Source organism: Pollachius pollachius (genome assembly GCF_949987615.1).
Source record: "Pollachius pollachius genome assembly, chromosome: 13".
Lineage (NCBI taxonomy): Eukaryota > Metazoa > Chordata > Actinopteri > Gadiformes > Gadidae > Pollachius > Pollachius pollachius.
In genome coordinates this window covers 4,257,910-4,278,457 of record NC_136946.1, presented here as the reverse complement: position 1 = coordinate 4,278,457, position 20,548 = coordinate 4,257,910, and the positions used below count along the sequence as shown (strand labels likewise).

General features: G+C 45.3%; 2 protein-coding genes across 3 annotated transcripts in view; both read left to right on the top strand.

Annotated features, from left to right (window-relative positions):
- crybg2 (crystallin beta-gamma domain containing 2) overlaps positions 1-9,844 on the top strand; it is a 51,770-nt gene extending 41,926 nt beyond the window's left edge. Inside the window, exons 11-24 of the mRNA XM_079749578.1 lie at positions 235-361; positions 1,043-1,078; positions 1,366-1,505; positions 2,111-2,237; positions 3,319-3,470; positions 3,988-4,114; positions 4,374-4,406; positions 4,544-4,656; positions 4,920-5,049; positions 5,791-5,930; positions 6,169-6,292; positions 6,731-6,889; positions 7,808-7,967; positions 8,502-9,844. Of these exons, the coding sequence (XP_079605704.1) occupies positions 235-361; positions 1,043-1,078; positions 1,366-1,505; positions 2,111-2,237; positions 3,319-3,470; positions 3,988-4,114; positions 4,374-4,406; positions 4,544-4,656; positions 4,920-5,049; positions 5,791-5,930; positions 6,169-6,292; positions 6,731-6,889; positions 7,808-7,967; positions 8,502-8,590 (1,657 nt within the window). The 3' untranslated portion in view covers positions 8,591-9,844. The remainder of the gene's footprint in view (positions 1-234; positions 362-1,042; positions 1,079-1,365; positions 1,506-2,110; positions 2,238-3,318; positions 3,471-3,987; positions 4,115-4,373; positions 4,407-4,543; positions 4,657-4,919; positions 5,050-5,790; positions 5,931-6,168; positions 6,293-6,730; positions 6,890-7,807; positions 7,968-8,501) is intronic.
- Positions 9,845-11,852: 2,008 nt separating this feature from the next.
- On the top strand, positions 11,853-19,947 carry anxa14 (annexin A14). 2 transcript variants are annotated; one of them, XM_079749786.1, is made up of 13 exons: positions 11,853-11,885; positions 12,271-12,328; positions 13,736-13,832; positions 14,355-14,443; positions 15,849-15,962; positions 16,309-16,399; positions 16,859-16,938; positions 17,580-17,618; positions 17,857-17,947; positions 18,203-18,298; positions 18,690-18,745; positions 19,313-19,420; positions 19,787-19,947. In XM_079749786.1, exons 2-13 carry the CDS (start codon positions 12,302-12,304, stop codon positions 19,844-19,846), a joined length of 948 nt encoding a protein of 315 aa, XP_079605912.1. In that variant the 5' UTR covers positions 11,853-11,885; positions 12,271-12,301; the 3' UTR covers positions 19,847-19,947. The 2 variants fall into 2 exon arrangements, with proteins under 2 accessions (XP_079605912.1, XP_079605913.1); XM_079749787.1 differs by lacking the exon at positions 11,853-11,885 and having other exon boundaries at positions 12,286-12,328; positions 13,691-13,832.
- Positions 19,948-20,548: the final 601 nt, after the last annotated feature.

Below are 20,548 nucleotides of genomic sequence, written 5' to 3'. Positions count from 1 at the left end.
AATGGATTAAGATAAACTCGTTTCATCAGCACAATCATTTATCAAACATTAAATATAACCTCAACGATCATAAAAGTTGTATAAGAAGGCAGAAGATAACTTAAACATAGAACGCAGACATGACCTGAGGCTTCTGAAGTGAATGAGAATATGAATATTCACCAGTGTCTATGCAGGTAACGTGTGTGTATTAGGTACGCCTGTATGAACAGTCTGTGTGTGTCTTCTCTCCAGGTGGCTGGTGTACGCCGAGCCCTTCTTCCAGGGCGTACCACGGGTGCTGGAGGTGGGGGGGTTTACCAACCCCGCGGCCTGGGGCGTGGAACAGCCCTACGTGGGCTCGCTGCACCCGCTCAAGATCGTAAGCCTGGCTCCGCCCCCTGACCTCCTTCTGATCCCATGTCATATTTACCGTTCACTATTTAGTCGGTTAGACGTTTTACCCAAAGCCACTCTCAGTGCGTTGTCATTCAGGAGAGGGCACACACACACAAACTCACTCACTTACTCACATACACACACACACTCACACCTTCTCTCACACTCTCTCTTACACATAAACATACACAGAGACACACACACACACACACACACACACACACACACACACACACACACACACACACACACACACACACACACACACACACACACACACACACACACACACACACACACACACACACACAAACTCACTCACTTACTCACATACACACACACGCTCACACCTTCTCTCACACTCTCTTACACACACACACACACACACACACACACACACACACACACACACACACACACAAACTCACTTACTCACATACACACACACGCTCACACCTTCTCTCACACTCTCTCTTACACATAAACATACACAGAGACACACACACACACACCGTGTAAGGGGTTAGGGGCATCTTGGGGTCCGCAGAAGTGTGAATTGGGTTCAGTTGGTGTTCGTAGAGGTGATGATGATTATGATGGCAGTGCTGGTTTTCATAAGTGCCGTGGTTGTAGGAATAAACAAGTTGTTTTCATTTCCTGACAGGGTGAACCAAGAGTGGAAACTATTGACGAACCAAAGGTGAGAATATCCCCACTTAGGTACACTAATTCAAACTAATATTAATACTGTAACTAATGTTACTAGTAATACTTCTACTATTCTACCACTGCTAGCTACACCTTTTGAGTAATAACTACAAGAACTATACGCACCTAAACAATAAGTAATAATTTGTGTGCATCACACCCTTCAAAAATTTTTCATAAAACTTGTTATACCTGTTTTAAGACTGATACCAATCACAAGTCTTCTAAAATAAAATGCATTAGACTCACCAGCATGAATGTCCCCCTCCTTGTGTCCAGATCATTCTCTACGACAAGCCGTACTTCTCGGGTAAATCCCGCACCATCCACGGCTCCTTGAAGAACTTCATGACACGCACGGACAACCAGCAGACCGCCTTCATGTACAACGCAGGCTCCCTCAAAGTCCAGGGGGGAATGTGAGTCTTTTTTTTTAAATAACTACCTTAAGTGGGTCCTATTATCCCACCAGGTGAGAGCGTGACTGGCTGTCACATGCTGTTTGAAAATCTGCGTCTTCCTGTTCATTAGTGACATCACAAGTGGGAGTGTCCACCTAGATGTATGACTTTTAAATTTCATTAAGGGCATTAAGCAGACGCTTTTATCCAGATCAACTAACAATAAGTACATTTGTCAGAAGAAGGAGAAAAAATATATCGCTGTCGGTACAGTAAGGATGTTATATGTATATATAAAGATGTATGAAGCATAGATAAGCAACATTTGCCACAGTCCACTGGGTAGGATGGTAGACTGATTCATCAGCACACATCTAGGAGGACACGCCCACCATGGTCGGTGAGAGGCCGAGATCCTGATGCTTGTTTGTGATAGGTTGCCCCCAACCAATCAGAACAGCTGAGGTCGATTCAAACAAAACATAAAAGATTCGACTTATTCAAGCCGATAACTAACAAATAGCCTTAATCAACACAGTAACTGCCGTCCTAATGACACCATGAAGACAGTGCTAGGGTGCGTTCGTTTTCTAAGCCACCGTGTCTGGCCTCTCTTTCCCCAGCTGGGTGGGGTTCGAGAAGGAGGGGTTCCGCGGCCACCAGTACCTCCTGGAGGAGGGGGACTACCAGGACTGGAGGGTGTGGGGGGGCTGCAACGCAGAGATGCGCTCCGTCAAGGTCATCCGAGCGGTGAGTACGACCTCAACGCAAGGGCGTAGGAACCGGGGGGGACGGAGGGGACGTGTCCCCTCCAATATTGGAGACAGGCGCATTTGTCCCACCTAAACATTATACCGGGGGGAGAAAAATATTTTATTTTATTTTGAAAGCGCAACACAGCGTCTTGTCACCGCTTCTTATTCTAAAAAACTGGATGATTGAGCAAGTAAAGAATTGATTTGATATTTATCAGTTCATTACTGCCATTCAAAATGTGTTTTCCTTTACATTTACAAATGTATCTTTTTAGTAGAATAAAATATATTTGTGAATTTTTTCAGTGTAGTTAATTGATGAGATATTTCTGTTCAAACCATTAACGGATCTGTCAGGTTTCGATATGTGTCCCCCCCCAATGTTAAACTCATTCCTACGCCCCTGCCTCAACGGCATCCATCCGCTGATGAGCTCAGCGCGTCGAGCCAGCGGTGAATGAATCCCCTTAACATAGAACAGTGGTTTGAACTGCAGGGGGTACACAGAATTGTTTCTTTTTTTATTCAGCCTGAGCAAGTTTAAATTATGAAAAATAGACAATAGAACTGAATGTTCATGATTACGCTGCCAAATTGTACACACCTACATTATTTAAGTTTATTTCATAAATTGTTCTCCCCAGAAATGTGTTAAGCCTTTGAAGGGGGTACTCAGCTGACTGAATCTCTTAGAGGAGGTACACTAGTAGAAAAAGCTTGAGAACCACTGGTCTAGCGGTTAAGGGCGGCAGTAGCTCTGGAGAGAGAGCGGGTTGGCTGGTAACCGCAAGGTTGCTAGTTCGATCCCCGGCTCCTCCGAGGGTGGAGGTGTCTCCACCCAAGGCGCCTCACCCTGGCTGCTCCTGGCGAGCTGGCCGTCGCCTTGCATGGTTGACTCAGTGTGTGTGAATGGGTGAATGTTAGGAAATATTGTAAAGCGTTTTTGGGTGGCCACTGGTTAGATAAGCGCGGTATAAATGCAGTCCATTTGTCATGGACTGCATTCTCCAACCTCTCTCGGCATGTGACCCCGGTTCAGCGCGTGTCTGACCTCTGACCTTTGACCCCCCCCCCAGGACCTGACCGAGCCCATGCTCGTGATGTTTGAGCAGCCCGAGGATGAGGACGTGGACGAGGAGAACAGCTTCGAGGTGACGGAGGCCATCCCTGACGTAGCCACCTTCCAGTACAAGAACACCACCCGCTCCATCAGCGTGCTGTCCGGGGCGTGAGTACCCTTCTCCTCGGCCGGCCTGCTCCCCCTCTCTGGTTCCTAGACGTTTAGTCCTTTCCTTGTTCCTCCTTTACATGTGGCAGTGTAGGGAGATTGTTTTGTTGTCAACAAGGTTCTGGGTTTGATTCCTAATGCCTTCCTAAAGCCTCCCTGTAGGCCTCCTTGAGCAAGACCCTAACCCCATACTCGCTTAACTGAATTCACTGAGTTGCCTTTGAGGAGAAGGTTTGATAGACGAGTAAATGGCTGAACGGTTTGTCAGTTTGTCGGATGTGTTGGACATATTCAGAGATCAGTGAGTCCAAGAATAACCTAAATGCATGGAAAGCACCAGAAAGTAATGCCTATTCCTCTGCGTCAAAAAAGCTGTTCTGAAATCCAAGTCCCATGTCTGAGTTCAAAAGCACCCGTTATCTCCTTGGATACCGGGCCACGCCACCCTCCGGCCTTCATGATGACCTTTAACCTCTACCCTTCATGATGACCTTTAACCTTTACCCCTCTCCTCCAGCTGGGTGGCCTACTCCCACGTGGACTTCTCGGGGAACCAGTACATCCTGGAGAAAGGCTTCTACAACAACAGCGCTGACTGGGGGTCCGAGGACAACATCATCTGCTCCATCCAGCCCATCCTACTGGTCAGTACCGCTGACGCCTGGATACTCCTGGCAAACCCTGTTGCCTGGTTACAGAAGACACCGTTACCTGGTTACGGAGTACACTGTTGCCTAGTTACAGAGCACACTATTGCCTAGTTTCGGATGACACTTGCATGGATATGTCCTTCTGTAGGCCCCACACTGATGTTGTGGTTTCACATTCACATGAATGTCAATATATATGTCCATAATCCAGAAATATGTTAATCTCTTTCATGTTTGTGTTCTGTTGTTTTAGGCTTCATCCGAGGGTTCAAAAACTAGGAATGAGGTAAGACGCTCGCACACATTCAGCGATACATGTTCCCCACCAGTGGGGGGCACTGTTGGGCAGTTCATGTTTTTTTAATGCCCAGTTAACGTCCCTTGCTGGCAGAACAGAGAGGTGACTGATGGTTTCTCTCTCAGGTGCTGCTGTACTCTCAGCCAAACTTCAATGGGAACGTGGAGACCTTCAACCTGAACCAGCAGGTCGTCCCCGACAAGGTCCTGGCCAAGTCCTGCCGCATGCTGGGCGGAGGGTGAGACGCTGTTCTGTTACCGTAGCAACGCAAGGAGGAGAGGGAGGAAGGGGCCAGACAGATCGATAGATAAACAGACAGACATGCAGACATACAGACCCGTTGTAAACCAGAAAAGTTTATGCAAGTTTATAGTGAAGGTTCGTCGAAAAGGCCTGAAAAATGGGTTGTTTTGGAGATTGCCGAGATAATGAATACCTATGCTAACTCTGTGTGTGTGTGTGTGTGTGTGTGTGTGTGTGTGTGTGTGTGTGTGTCCCCAGCTGGGTGCTGTACGACGGTAAGGACTACACGGGGAACCAGTGTGTGCTGTCTGAAGGGGAGTACCCCAACCTGTTCAGCATGGGCTGCCAGCCCACCTTCACCGTCTGTTCGCTGAGGGCCATACCGCTGGTGAGACCCCCAACTGCCAGCCCCCACCCTCCTACCTGTCTGTCTGCTTCAACCCAGCTACCTCCAGCCCACTGACCCCATCCCCCCCCCCACCCATTTTCTTTTCTTCGCTTTTTGTTTTCACTATTTTCTCCGTAGTATCCTTCACTCACTCTCTCTTTCTCGCACAACGATCATGTCTCTCGCCCTCTCTCTCTCTCACTATCTCAATCACACACACACACACACACACACACTCCAGTCATGTCTCTGTCTCTCTCTCTCTGTCTCTCTCTCTCTCTCTCTCTCTCTCTCTCTCTCTCTCTCTCTCTCTCTCTCTCTCTCTCTCACACACACACTACAGTCATGTCTCTCGCCCTTTCTCTCTCCCTCTCTCACACACACACACACACACACTACAGTCATGTCTCTCGCCCTTTCTCTCTCCCACTCTCACACACACACACACACACACTACAGTCATGTCTCTCGCCCTCTCTCTCTCCCTCTCTCACACACACTACAGTCATGTCTCTCGCCCTCTCTCTCTCCCTCTCTCACACACACACACACACACACACACACACACTACAGTCATTTCTCTCGCCCTCTCTCTCTCCCACTCTCACACACACACACACACACACACACTACAGTCATGTCTCTCGCCCTCTCTCTCCCTCACTAAAGTTATGTCTCTCGCCCTCTCTCTCTCTCTCTCTAACACCACGGTCATGTCTCTCGCCCTCTCTCTCTCTCCAGATCTTCTCTATGCCCTCCATCTCCTTGTTCAGTCTTGAGTGTCTGGAGGGGAAGGAGATCACAACGGACTTGGAGATGTTGGACCTCATGGCCGAGGGCTTCAACAGCCACTTCCTGTCTGTCCGCGTCAACTCTGGCTGGTTCGTTAGAGAGAGCGCGTGTGTGTGTGTGTGTGTGCGTGTGCGTGTGTGTGCGTGTGCGTGTCTAGATGTATATCAGCATTAATGGTGTATAGCTAATTGTTAGTTTACAAACTGTTTGTTATCGTCATAGTCAATTCATCGTGAACAATTAATTCAGTATAGTTGTATTTAATAAGTATACTGATTAAATAGTTCACTGTTTACTCTACTAACTACCACTGTCCATCGTGTGCAGCTGGGTGCTGTGTGAGTACAGTCACTACAGGGGGCGCCAGTACCTCCTGGAGCCCATCGAGATCACCAACTGGCCCAAGTTCAGCTCGCTGGAAACCGTGGGCTCCATGTACCCCGTCCGACAGGTGAGTTAAACTGAACCCTAAAAAGTGTGTTGCCATTAACCGCTAGCTTCCGACCGCTCCTTAGCAGTGCATTTCCATGTGTTTCCCATGTCAAGGTTAGACTTAACGTAGTATTCCAATTGTAGCGTTATATATAAACCGTAATGTAACATGATGTAGCATTGTAAATGTAGCATACTCTAGTGTAGCGTAATATATATATATATATAAACTATAATGTAACATAAGGAGTCTTGTAAATGTACCCTCGTTCAACGTTAAATATATATAAACTATATACCAAAACTATAACAATCTTCGGCCTAGCTAGCCACTCGGCGGTTGGTTCTACCCCCAACAACGACACAATCCAATCGCACGCTCAGATGAATAACCTCAACAATAAGTGACAAGTTGATGTTTCTTTTTTTCTTTCACCTCTCTCGTCGGGGACCTCAGCGGCGGCGGTTCTTCCGCGTGAAGAACAAGGAGCACGGCAGCTTCCTGTGTCTGCACGGCGGGCTGGAGGAGATGAAGCCCGGCCGCGTGACGGTCGCCAAGGAGCCCGAGCACGGCAGCGACATCTGGTTCTACGACAACGGCTTCATCAAGAACAAGGTGTGGGGAGGAGGAGGGGAGGGGAGGAGGAGGGAGGGGAGGGAGCAGGGGGAGGAGGAGGGGGAGGAGGAGGGGGAGGGAGGAGGAGGGAGGGGAGGGAACAGGGGGAGGAGGGGGAGGAGAAGGGAGGGGAGGGAACAGGGGGAGGAGGAAGGGGAGGGGAGGAGAAGGGGGAGGGGAGGAGGAGGGAGGGGAGGGAGCAGGGGGAGGAGGAGGGGGAGGAGGAGGGGGAGGGGAGGGAGGAGGAGGGAGGGGAGGGAGCAGGGGGAGGAGGAAGGGGGGAGGAGGGGAGGGGGAGGAGGAGGGAGGGGAGGGAGCAGGGGGAGGAGGAAGGGGGGAGGAGGAGGGAGGAGGGGGAGGAGGAGGAAGGGAGGGGAGGGAGGGGAGGGAGCAGGGGGAGGAGGAGGAGGAGGAGGGGAGGGAGGAGGGGGGGAGAGGGAGGAGGAGGGGGAGGGAGGAGGAGGGGGGGAGGGAGGAGGGGGAGGAGGAGGAAGGGAGGGGAGGGAGGGGAGGGGAGGGAGCAGGGGGAGGAGGGAGGAGGAGGGGAGGGAGGAGGGGGGGAGAGAGGAGGGGGAGGGAGGAGGAGGAGGAGGAGCAGAAGGGGGGAGGAGAGGAGTAGGGGTGAGGAGGAGAAGGAGGAGGAGACCAGAAACAGAATGCCTTATTCACCCTCTTGTTTCGCGGCCATCCTGGTTCCATCTTTGTCCTAAACGCTAGCTGGTTGGGGGGGGGTAACTACATGTGGAGCCAAAATGGCCGCCATACATGACCAAGGCCCACGGTCTGTAACCGATAAGCAACAGACGGGCGGTCTGAATCCCTCTTCCGGAACCTTCCAGAATCCAGACCCCGTACAGCTGGTTTCCAACCAGTACACGTGTGATACTGACCTACTCCTCTCCCGCCCCCCCCGGCCAGGTGGCGACCACCTTCAGCCTCCAGGTGATGGGCACGATGGAGCCGGGCTCCAGGGCGGTGCTCTGGACGGAGACCCGCCAGCCCCTGCAGACCTGGTCGGTCCCCATGAGGGGCTGTATCCCCAGCCTCTCCTTCCCCGACATGGTGCTGGACGTCAAAGGTGACAGCGGCTCCTGAGCAGCTAGCGTCATGTTTAAAATGGCCCCTTTAGCTTAGCGAGCTTTAGCTTAGCTTAGCGGTTTGAAACATTTGATTCTACTCTGTTTTTTTGTAAGAAATTGCTTTTGATAAGGTCATGTTAGAGGCTGTATTTTTTGTGTTTTGGTTACCGCCTTTATATTGTCGGACAACAAAGTTCTAAAAAGTCCCCTTGTTGTTTGAGGCCGAACTGCTTTTTTGATTCCGCAAACGTAAAAACAATAACCTCTGTCTTCCTATAGGATGAAAAACTAACATAACCCCGCCCCTCTGTCTTCCTATAGCATGAAAACTAACGTAACCCCGCCCCTCTATCTTCCTATAGGAGAAAAAACTAACGTAGCCCCACCCCTCTATCTTCCCATTGGAGGAAAAACTAACATAACCCAATCCCTCTGTCTTCCTATAGGATGAAAAAAACTAAAGTAACCCGCCCCCTCTGTCTTCCTATAGGATGTGAAACTAACGTAACCCCGCTCCCTCTGTCTCCCTATAGGAGGAAAGTCGTATGACAAGGACTATGTGGTGATACTGCCAGAGAGCGAGGAGAGAGCCAGCCAGCATTGGCAGCTGGAGTTGCTATAACAACCCTAACTGCCACATTCACCATCCCCTAATCTCTAACCATTTGAACAGTACAGACCAAACACTATCGACCCAGAATATTCCCCAGACGTTCTCGAGAAAACATCCCCATTGCCTTGTGCTCTGATGTAATGAATTCCGGATCAATGGTCGCCTGTGAACAGCCTATCCATGTGCGACTCTACAAGGGATCGTCGGGAAGACCGGGGCGTCGCTAAACCTCTGCATCTTCATGAAAACGCTTCCATCTCCACGTCGTTCCTTCATCTTACTACTGCTTCGATGTATTAATTCTGCTTCTACTCAAGCTGTAGCGATAACACTCTGCGAAGATCACTTTGTGAAGATCTTAATGAGAACTGAGCTAGCTGCTGTTGAGGTTGGAACAGAGTCCTGCTGGGTAGTCTGAAGAAGTGAGATGTTTGCTCCGAAGTACTTCAACTTCAACCTAAACAGAACTGTAGTAACGTTGGCTACCACCATACAGAGAAAACGCACTGCTCCGGGTCACACCACTGCCAACGTATGGAAAAACAGGTCAAATTAGACAAAGGTCAAAAGGTAGATATAAAAAAAAGTGTATTTTTGTCTGGATGTGTTTTTGTATGCTGTACAGATTTCCACTGCTCTTTTTGTACCTGTGGTTCACTCTATCTATCTTCTCAATGGATGTATAAATACAAATATATAAAGAAATTATAAATATATTTACAAACTAGGTGGTAAAAGACTAGACAACGGCCAAAGTGAATCTGGGTGTTAATAGATTTTTCTGCTAAGATTTCTATGCAAATCCCGTAACTTTGGGTACTTCACAGTTGAACCAAATAGAGTTGTAGGTACTTTAACCCCGGGTGAACCTGTGTTTTTAATACTTCACGTATTTAACAAGAGCTAAATTGGCACGGCTATGAATGAAGCTTTAAATACTGTGGGTTGACGTTTGAAAGTGTTTTTTATAGTCTGTTTTTATTTGGTCTTGGACGACTTTTGATGCCCAATTTTGGCACAGGCACTGTAGTAGGACCACTGTAGTTCAGACAGCTGCAAGGACTCTTCTCCTGGGTTTTCTGGTCTCGTAGGTATTTTCATAGACTTCTTAATTAATTTGGATGTAAAAGTCTGTCGCTTTGTTTCATCATTGTTTAAAACTGTTGTTTCATACCATATAAAATATACATATGTGTAAAATGTAATATAAGAGGTTGTGGTTTTACGGAAAAAAAGGAATAAAAATGTCTTAAAGAATCTTAACTGATGGAGGTGGTCAATGTTGTACATTTATCGGCTAGTGGGGGATTTTTCATAATTTGAACAGTTTGTCAACAATATCAGGACAAGACTAATCATGGCCAGGGATCCGTAAGGAATGTTCCTTGTTCTCTGGTGACTTCATTTATGACAGCACTTTGAAGCACTCCCGGACTGTTATCAATATAATTGATAGCATTCCAACCAATGACAATGGGCCTTGGTTGTCATGTTATGCCCCGCCCATTAACATTCCAACCAAAGTTGAATTGACGAGTTGAAATGGTCTTTAACTTTTTGTAAATTTCTCCTCAAGATGGATTAAACCGTTATGAAATATAAATGCAATGACAAAGTACCAAAAAGGCAATGCTTTTTTATTTTGCTCAAACCTAAATACAAATATTAACCGGAAATTTCATGTGTCCTATCCAATGATGAAATGTATTATACTTTGGGACTTTTGTCAGAGTAAAACTAATAAAACTGCATTAATGGACTAAAAATGTCCCAAAAAAGAAACAAAAATATTATTTAAAGTTTTGCTTTTAAGTCCATTCCCAGCCTCTGTCGTTTTCCAACCCTTAGTTGTGAGGTAGATTCCCAGCTCTCCGCCTCGTGTTGTCTGACAGTAGAAAGGGAGAGCCCATACCTCCTCATGTTTCACCAGGCAGAGCTGGGTGGGGGGGGGACTCACAGAGTGCCCTAGTCACTTGACAAGAGACAAGAGAATTGATAAATATGGGCCAAAGTTCGCTGTTCATACCGCTGGAGGGCTGGCATTTCATTCTCTGATGGAGGGAATGGGATTGCAAAACAAACAGGGTGTGTTGGTCCTCATTTATAACCTGTTGAATGCAGTAACCACACCCTTCTCTATCTCTCTCTCGCACCGCCCTCTGTCCCTCTATCTCTGTCTCTCTCTCTCTTCTCTGTCTCTCTCTCTCTAACTCTGCCTCTGTCTCTCTCTCTCTATCTCTGCCTCAGTCTCTCTCTCTCTTTCTCTCTCTCTCGCTCTGTGTTTCTTGTTTTAGGAGGATATATATGTTTCAACTTATACTACTAATGATTACATTCTTACTAGTTGATTGTAACTTGAATCCTTACTAGTATACTAATCCTTTACTACTAATCCTTACTAGTAAGAATTACACTTTAAGCAATTCAAATCGTGTCCCTCCAATTCAAGTCTGAGGAATAGTTTTTATTCATAATATAATTAGTAACCTAAAAGAAAGTTTATGAAATGTTACTCCATATATCATGAATTTGTTATAATATAATTTAAAGGTCATTCTTACTTGTAGGAAATAAACTGTTGTAAAGAAAGTATAATTTTCAATTTAAGAGAACGGTAACATATGCATATTTATAATATTGTTATAAACTAGGAATTCAATGAATTTTACTGGTTGTAAGGAAAACTTTACTCGGTGGCACTAAAACCACTTGAAGCTAAATCAGCTTCCCCTAGTCTGTCTCATACTATGTATCTCTCACTCTACATTTTTAGCTTTCTTTCTTGTTGGTCTCTTTCTCTACCTTCCATTATGTGCTTTTATTTTTTTGATAAAAGGATATAATGTTTATTTTATATACCTCTCCCATCAGGGTGCATCCTTGTGATTGAATAGAAAAATGATCTTTGAAAAAGCTCATGTGAGTTCATTGTTTGAACTTAAAAAAGTTCAAACAATGAACTTGGTTTTCACTGAAACCAATTATTTCTTAATTATGTTTTTTTGTGTTTTTCTTGGACAAAGAAATTGCAACCAACATTATCGCTGTAGGTTATCTGTTTTTAATCACACATTTCCATCTTAACAATGGGCTATAGGAAGCCAAACAGGACCGTCCGGTTTCCTCTCTTCAAACTTCCAATCTGAGTTTCCTGGCTCTCCGACTGTTTTATAGAAGGAGCCAGAGCACCTATTGGTCAGTTGGGCATGACGGACAGTCCTGTGGGCGGGGTTAAGATAGCGGGTCTGGTAACTGTCTGTCAGTAGTTACCTCTCCCCCCAGCTGTTCACCGTTGCAGTTCCAGGTAAAACATAACTGAATTCTTCTGTTTATTGTTAAAGTAATGCTCATTGTATGGTGGTTCACAATAGCAGTACCTTTTGTTAAAGTACCTCTTAAAGTTAGTGTTTGTGTAAAGTAGTTTGTGTAGGACTTAGACAGCAACTGTTGTATCACTGAAGAGGAAACACAGTCTTGAGTAAATAGAAAGCTTCACTGAGAGTGGACTCATGAAGATGTACTCCCGAAAGGAGCGATTATATGTCAAGGAAGCGTGTTTAACAGTGTGCATATTTGTTTCATGTGTGTGAAAGTACGACATGTATACAGATCTGTGTGTGTATCAAACACACACATACACATGTTTTGATGTTTTTGCATCAACATCAGATTGTGTTTTTGTGTTTTAGCTTTACCTGCAATACAACTAAACAAGAGGACATGGACCCTGAATACTTCAACTCTTATGTAAGTATTGATATCATCTCTGTCTGTTTGTCTCTATCTCTGTCCCTGAATCAGTCTCTGTCTCTCTCTGTCTCTCTGCCTCTCTCTCTCTCTCACCCTCTCTCTGTCTCTCTCTCTGTCTCTCTCTCTCTCTGCCTCTCTCTCTCTCTCTATGCCTCTCTCTCTCTCTCTCTCTCTATGCCTCTGTCCCTCTCTGTCTCTCTCTCTGTCTGTCTCTCTGTCTCAGTATATCTCTGCTCTGACTGTGACTCTCCATCTCACATACACACTAACATGTCATTACATACCTGGAATATCACGACTCCTCACAGGTGTGTGAGTACGTGATGCTGTCTATTTTCTGGTGACACACTGCGGATGTAAAGGAATGTCTTTGTTTCTTTCAAAACCAAAGACAAAAAAACACAAGTATTCCACCATGAATAATAGAATGAATGCATGTCACCCACCACCTCAAACACACACACACACACACACACACACACACACACACACACACACACAGACACACACACTGCTTGTGATTGTTAAGAATGGCGACATTCTTCCTGTGCGATGCCGTCTCCTTTTGTCTCCATTCGTCTGATGTGTGCGTGTTGTGTGACATATCCTGGTTTGGTGCCCTGCATTGACACCTCAAACCTCTGTGTCAACCAGGGCCACAGCCACTGATATGTCAGTGGGTGGGTGTGGGTGACAGACCGTATCCTACTGCGCTACGCATGGATGGAAGTGTGAAGGAACCAAAGCAAAGAGCATGATGATAGCCAGAGCTCAAGAGGGGAATTTGAAGAATCTAACACCCTCCTGAGCATCTGTAGTACTTCAAGGTTATACTCATGCGCATTTACTATGTAGCCCAGGTTGGAGGCTGAATGAGATTACACCAATGTACGTCGGCTCTATAGCGATACATATCTGAATAGCTTGCATCTTTGAGAAAAGACCGGTCTTTCGTTCTCTCTCTCTCTCTCTCTCTCTCTCTCTTTCTCTCTCTCTCTCTCTCTCCTCCTTCTCCTCTATCTCCCTCTCTCCTCTCTCCCTCCCCATTTACATTTAGATTTACATTTACATTTAGGGCATTTAGCAGACGCTTTTATCCAAAGCGACTTACAATAAGTGCATTTGTCACAATAAGTACATTTGTCATAAGAAGTGAAACAATATATAGCTGTTGGTACAGTAAAGATGTTCATAGAACCAAGTGCAAGTATTACAATCGCTAGGCTAACCCATTCCCCGTGTAAAGCAGCGATAGCAGCTACTATAGATGCTACACAATTAAGTACCTTGAATAAGTGCAATGTACAAGTGCCAGGACGTACAACATTCAATGGTGGCTGTGCATTGGTTTCTATGCAGAGTCGAGGTGAACTCTGAACAGGTGAGTTTTTCCCCACCCACCAGGTGATGTCGTGGGGTACTCTGGGCACGGTGAGACCCTTCCCCGGCCTGAACCCTGAGAAAGACGCCCTGGCCGTCCAGACCGCCCTGGAGAAGAAAGGTAGCCGTTACATCAGCGCTTTAGACGGCCATTTTGAAAAACGTATTACAATAATAACCACAGCACATTTTACAGACTAACATTATTATTCATTCATTAGTCATTAATAACTATAAACAAATTATTATTATCAGTTATATTGGTAATGACATTCAAATCGAATTCTATATTATTGAAGCAATTTGGAAGAATGGAGGTCAATCATTAGTTACTAACAATTAATAGGGGTGTAATAGAATATAATGCTGTATTAGGTATATTTAGGTACAAATATTAATGTGATGTATAAATTAAATGCAAACGATGAACGCTTGGCATGAAAGGGTAGTAACCAGGGACTCGAATCCTAGTTCAAAGGTACTGGGTTTGATCCCCCATCGGCCAGTCCCCTGAGCAGTCTAACCCCAACCCCTACCTGCTCCCTAACGGCGTGTATCTGAAATGCCACATATCTCACCTTGGATAGGAGCATATGCTAAATGACGATGACATGCTGAACCAATCTTACTGGGTACGTTACAGACGTGGTGTCCCTGGTGAGCATCCTGACCAATAGGAACAGCGCCCAGAGGCAGATGGTGGCTAAAGCCTACCGGGGGATTGGCCAGAAGGTAAGCGGAGGCGGGACTCCCTGAAATGCTAGCTAGCTGCTGCTTGGATCACTATGTATAGCTAACACCAGTTATGAATTGTTTATTCTCCACATAGTGTTTAATACCATATACATTTGTATGAGTTTGAAGAGAGACACTACAAACATGGCCTCGTTGTCATTTACACCCAAGCCAAGACAGACCTAAGGTTTGCCTGGTCAATTAAAACGTGTAGGAGTGGCTTATTGACCATTCCGCCCGCTTCCAATATATGAACTCATGAATTCATGAACCACCTCCAGAAGTGTCTCTGAATAAACCACGTGTTGGAGTTCTCTGAGGCATACCGAGCCCGAAACAACGATACCACAAAGGATCAAATTAGTGTTTCATCTCTGCTGGCCCACCCCGGTCTAGTGCGGTCGACCGCAGCCTGTTCTGGCCCCATTGCTCGGTCAGAGAAAGGTCTGCGAGACCAACATCTTACCCTTTTGGGAATGTCCTTCATGCACACACATCGTTTAAACCTCATCAGCCTCTGCAGGTGCTATCGTTGTCCCAGTCAACACATGGGCGTGGCACCGCACCAAATGATAGGTAATAGCTTGCTTGTGGCTATGAATCATTAGACATTATAAATCTCAGTGTAATTAGATTGTTTGAATTTCTAGAGGATACTTCACAATCAAGCACATTGAAAAGACAAAAATAGACAAAAGGAATACAGGACAGTAACAAGGCAAAAATGATCTCCAGCATTTCCCTCGCTCTGCGTTAAAAAAACAAGAAATGTTTTCAATACTTGAACCCATGTTTGCTCGTCCCGAAGTGTTTACTGAATAAATGTTACGGAATATATAAGAACTCATCATCCATAACCAACGGAGCGGTTCAGCACGCCTTTATTTAGAAAGGGTGTTTACCATGCAGCCGGTCAGACTGGGCTGGGGCCTGCAGCTATGCTAGTCCTAACCCAAAAGGACCATTTAGGAACAATTTAAAGAGAAAGAAAAACTACTGGAATTCTGTTTTTGAATTTTTCCAGAGCCCTTGAGGTAATCAGTAACTTTGATTCTGTGTTTTCTGTCTACTATACCAATACCGGTAAAATATTCTGATAGAACGACACTATCTCAGTACACTGTCTCAGGTAGAAGAGCCGGTTTGTCAAGATTTGTAACGTGAAAATTGTAACCCAATTCTAAAGAATGTAAATTAGGAGATAAAGTAAAAGTTTTCAGTGAAGCTTACGAAATGATTGCATACAGTGTATCCGTGGAGGGACTCTGCCCATTACAGATTTTTTAATTTTGAAATGTGGTTGTTATGTCATTATACAAGCTGAGTTGCTGTCTCTTGAACAACAACGTTTCCTACAATTAAAAAACACACGAAACTCACCAAGCCAACTTGCTTTGTGAAGGACCTGGAGACCGGCCTGAAGAAGGTTCTGTCGGGGGATCTGCTCTCCCTGATGCTGGCTCTAATGATGACCCCATACCAGCATGAAGCCCACCGCATGCGGCAAGCCATGGAGGTGTGTGTGTGTGTGTGTGTGTGGTGTGTGTGTGTGTGTGTGTGTGTGTGGTGTGTGTGTGGTGTGTGTGTGTGTGTGTGTGTGTGTGTGTGTGTGTGTGTGTGTGTGTGTGTGTGTTATCAAAATGTAACCTGTGTTTCATTGTGTGTCTCAAAACTCATCTGACAATTAGTTTTTATTTATAATTAATGAATAAATATTGTGATGGTCCTTTATATGAATCCTAATCAGATAAATGGTACATCACAAACTGTACTACATTATACTACTGTGTGTGTGTGTGTGTGTGTGTGTGTGTGTGTGTGTGTGTGTGTGTGTGTGTGTGTGTGTGTGTGTACGCCTGCAGGGCTTGGGAACGAATGAAGAGACTCTGATGGAGATCCTTTGTACGAGATCCGCCCCGCAGCTCAAAGAAACCGACACAGCCTACAGTGAAAGTAACGACACCCTACGCCTAAACACGCTAACTGCTGTTTGTTCCGGTTGTGGACCTCCGCTGACGAATTGACATTCACAATTTGCCCGTTCCCATGCAGATCTAAACTTCAGGTTAACCCTGATTGGTCAAGCAGGGGGCGTATATTCCGTTACGTAGTGTTTAGGTTTTGTTTTGACCGCCAGACACCAACATGTTTGGTTGAGATATTCAAAAATAAACAAAATAACAGTTGTAGGTGATTTGCAATGTTTGTACGTGTTGGGGATGGAAGATGTTTGTGTTGAAGCTAATAGATAAATGTATAGTCGGAGATCGTGTCTGTTAGCTTCCTTTGCGCACACATTGAGCAGTATAAACCAGGCTTCGTAACGCACCGCTAGCAGGTAGCTAGCTGTCACGACGCAACACCAGCCCTCACCCACATACTCCTCCACCATCTTGTTTGTTTGGTCTGCAGTCTACAAGAAGGACCTGGAGAAGGATCTGAAGGGGGAGACCAGCGGGGACTTTGCCAAACTCATCGTTGCTTTGCTACACGTGAGTTCATTGTAAAGAATGGCTCGGCCGCCGCCCACCCCATCCCCCACGTGGGCACTCTAGAAACAGACAAGAGGTGTATTGGAGTCAACGGAGCTGAATTAAATTGCAATTCGACAAACCATGCAAGGAATATTTCCAGGGGGTTCAGATGAAAATATAAATGTTCTGATCAGGGGCGTAGGAATGAGTTTAACATTGGTGGGGACACATATCGGAAACCTGACAGATCCGGTATAACTTTTAGGTGGGACAAATGCGCCGATTACTCCGTCTCCGATATTGGAGGGGACATGTCCCCCCCGTCCCCCCCGGTTCCTACGCCCTTGGTTCTGATATTTAGCTCCATTGACTCCCACACGTCTCCTCCGATTATTAGGTTAAGATGAGTGGCATTAGGTGGGCGTGACTGAGCCAGTCTGTTGCCTGTCACAGCCCGTTGGCGTCCTCTTTGGCCGTAATATGCATTTGCAGAATTGCTATGTTTGCAATGTAATAGTATACTATATGTTCTGTTGCTGGTATACTCAATTCTATAGACTATGATGTTTTGTTATCATAATGTAATGATGTAGTGTTATTCATTATAAAATATGATTCAACGTCAGATCTCAATAATTGTTTACATTTGTCTCAAACAGAAGGACAATGTTGTGGGTGTGGTCCAGAGAGACATTGAGGTATTGCACTTTCTACTTTTTTGATTTAGATTTAATTTGACCTACTTTTCAATCTTTTCATCTGACCATGTGCTTATATAAAAGTATTGTGTGTGATTTAACTGTATTTAACCCCATTAAACCTTAACTACTCATACCATAACAAAGTCCCAGTTCACTTGGACTGGGACTTTGATGGTATTCCTGAGGGGTGTGTATTTCTCAACTAATGGACCGATGCTGGTTTCTCTTGCTATAGGCATTGTCTGCCTCTTTGGACACTAAGAAGACTGATCCTGCTATATGGATCAACATCCTCACCTCCAGAGATGCAGAACACCTCCAGAAAGGTACGTTTGAGTGTGTGTGTGTGTGTGTGTGAATATGTAAGTTTGTGTGTGTGTGTGTGTGTGTAACATCTATCGAAATACTTGCCTTGGTCCTGAATTCAAGCAGTACAATGGTAGAATAGCTTTCTGCTTTCAACTCTTTCACAAGAACAATGCACTAGAGCCCTCTTCTTCTGCCCTCTAGTGGACATAATATATCAATGCAGCTCAACACTAATTGTGAATGGGATTTTCCTTGGCTCCTCTTCCATGCAGTGTTGATGAGACTGGAGATGGAGAGAGGAGAGCCTCTGGATAAGACTCTAGAGAAACGCTTCTCTGGAGACTTCAGAATGGGATTGAAAACATTAGGTAAACATAAAATATTCTGTTTTAACATGTTTTTTTTGGTGGACTTATTTTGATTCTTTCTTTCTCTACTCTTTTTTACACTGTTTGTTTGCACTGTTCAGCATGCGAGACATTCATGCATTTAATTGCCCACATTCATGCACTTTATGATATACTTCATATACGTTCTAACTAATGGGTGGTGGGCCAAATCGGGACTTGAACCCCTAACCCTGTGTGCAGTGTTAATGGCATAATCATTGCTGCCCTCATAAATAATATAATTACTAACGATTACTAGAGTTGCAGGATCCTGTACATGCCACTCAAAAGCATAGAAAAATTGATTGCACTTTACCCGTTTCCATTGTAAGCATTGTGGTTTTTAATGTTTCTCTCTGTACTCCGGCAGTCCAGTGCATTCAGAGCCCCCACGTGTTTCTCGCCCAGCGGCTGGTGTCTATGAAGGTATGATGGCAGCGATGAACTCCCAAAACCCCTCCCCACTTCGCTTCTCTCCTCGCCTCTCTTCTCCTCTCCTCTTATTCTTCCCCTCTGCTTTCCTCACCTCACCTCTCCTCCACTCTCCTCCACTCTCCTCTCCTCTCCTCTCCTCTCCTCTCCTCTCCTCTCCTCTCCTCTCCTCACTGATCTCCAGGACATTGCATCATTGATTCGGTGCATTTTCTGTTCATCTATTATCTGCTACTGCTGTTGTTGTTGTTGTGATGAATAATCTTGCTGAATACTCAAAAACTCAACTCACTTTAACACTAGACATACATTAAGGTTTGCATAGTATTAGTATTATTGTAATATTAGTAGTATAGCGTAAGCGTAAACATACTTTTTTTTCCCCCTGAGTAATATTGCCACTATAATTGCAATTAGTAACAGCCGAAGTAAAGTATGCTGAAAGTCTTGTTTAATGAGAGTTGTTGTTGTGGCTGTCAAGAGTATTTCCTGTGTGAACTGTCAGACATGTTGAACCAAGCGGATGCCGCTGGCCCTCTCTCTCCCCTCTCTCTCCCCCAGACAGCCTTAGTTCACGGGGTGATGGTCTCCCGTTGTGAAGAGGACCTGCTGTGTGTGAGAGCTGCTTTCCTCAAACTGACCGGCACCTCTCTCTACACAGCGCTACAGGTATCTCTCTCTGCTAAACGCTGTCTCACACGCATACATGCAAACATGCACACACACACATACACAGACAGACACGCACGCACACACACACACAGACAAACACATACTCACAAACTAATGCACACACACACAAACACACGTATACACTCACACACACAGACACACACATATACATTCACACACACATACCTAAACACACTCACACACACACATACGCACACTCACTCATTCACTCTGTTCCACTTTCTTTCTTTCTTTCCGTCGTTTCTCTCCCGGTGTCTCTCTCATGTACACACAATAACATATACAAACAGTACACACGTGCATTTATCACATGAGCTTCTCTTTATTTTTCTCTTTAAACAGAAAAACTTTAAGGGGGAGCATCTTCAAGCCCTGCTGGCGATCTGTCGGTCTGAGGACTGAGATGATCATCAGCGCTCTTCACAAAAAGCATTCATGCTGCAATGTTCTTAATAATGTCCAGTGTCCTTTTTCATGTGTAATAAAGATGAGCATTATTTACATTCCCCTCTCCCTACTTCATGTGCTTCAGGTAACTGGATATGAATAAGAATGATAACACCAATACAATATGTAAAATAAGTAATAATGATGGTTATAATAGAAAGAAGAAGAGGTATATATTCTCCTCATTTTTGCCATCATGGCCTACAAATCCACACTTTGTGATTTTGATCATCAAACAGATTTGTGTACCAGTCAACTCAAATGTGACCAGATTCGATAGAGTGATGGCAGCGTGAATTAAATAACTTGGAAAGAATTGTGACGAATAGAAAAATGCATCCATCGTTTTGCACACACACACACACACACACACACACACACAAAGGTTGATGCACCTCGTCTGAGATGGTCTGCTATCACCGACTATCGCCATACTACTAGCACGACTACTGAGGAGAGAAGTAGAGGCATCACCACAGAGTTCAGCAGAGACACGCAGACAGAGGTGCCTCTGTTCAGGGTCGTTGACTTTGCTGTGGAAGGAACTACCCTTGTGATGTTAGTTGGAGCTGCTGCTGTCATGGTAGTTGGAGCTTCAGTTATCATGGTAGTTGGAGCTGTTGTTTTCATGGTAGTTGGGGCCCCTGTTGTCATGGT

What these genes read in the sequence shown, in the direction of transcription:
- anxa14 (XM_079749786.1), top strand. Translation starts at nt 12,302, where the DNA reads ATGGACCCTGAATACTTCAACTCTTAT. An exon ending in GACCGCCCTGGAGAAGAAAG is followed by an intron (nt 13,833 to 14,354) that starts GTAGCCGTTACA and finishes GGTACGTTACAG; the next exon opens with ACGTGGTGTCCCTGGTGAGC. An exon ending in CTCTCTACACAGCGCTACAG is followed by an intron (nt 19,421 to 19,786) that starts GTATCTCTCTCT and finishes CTCTTTAAACAG; the next exon opens with AAAAACTTTAAGGGGGAGCA.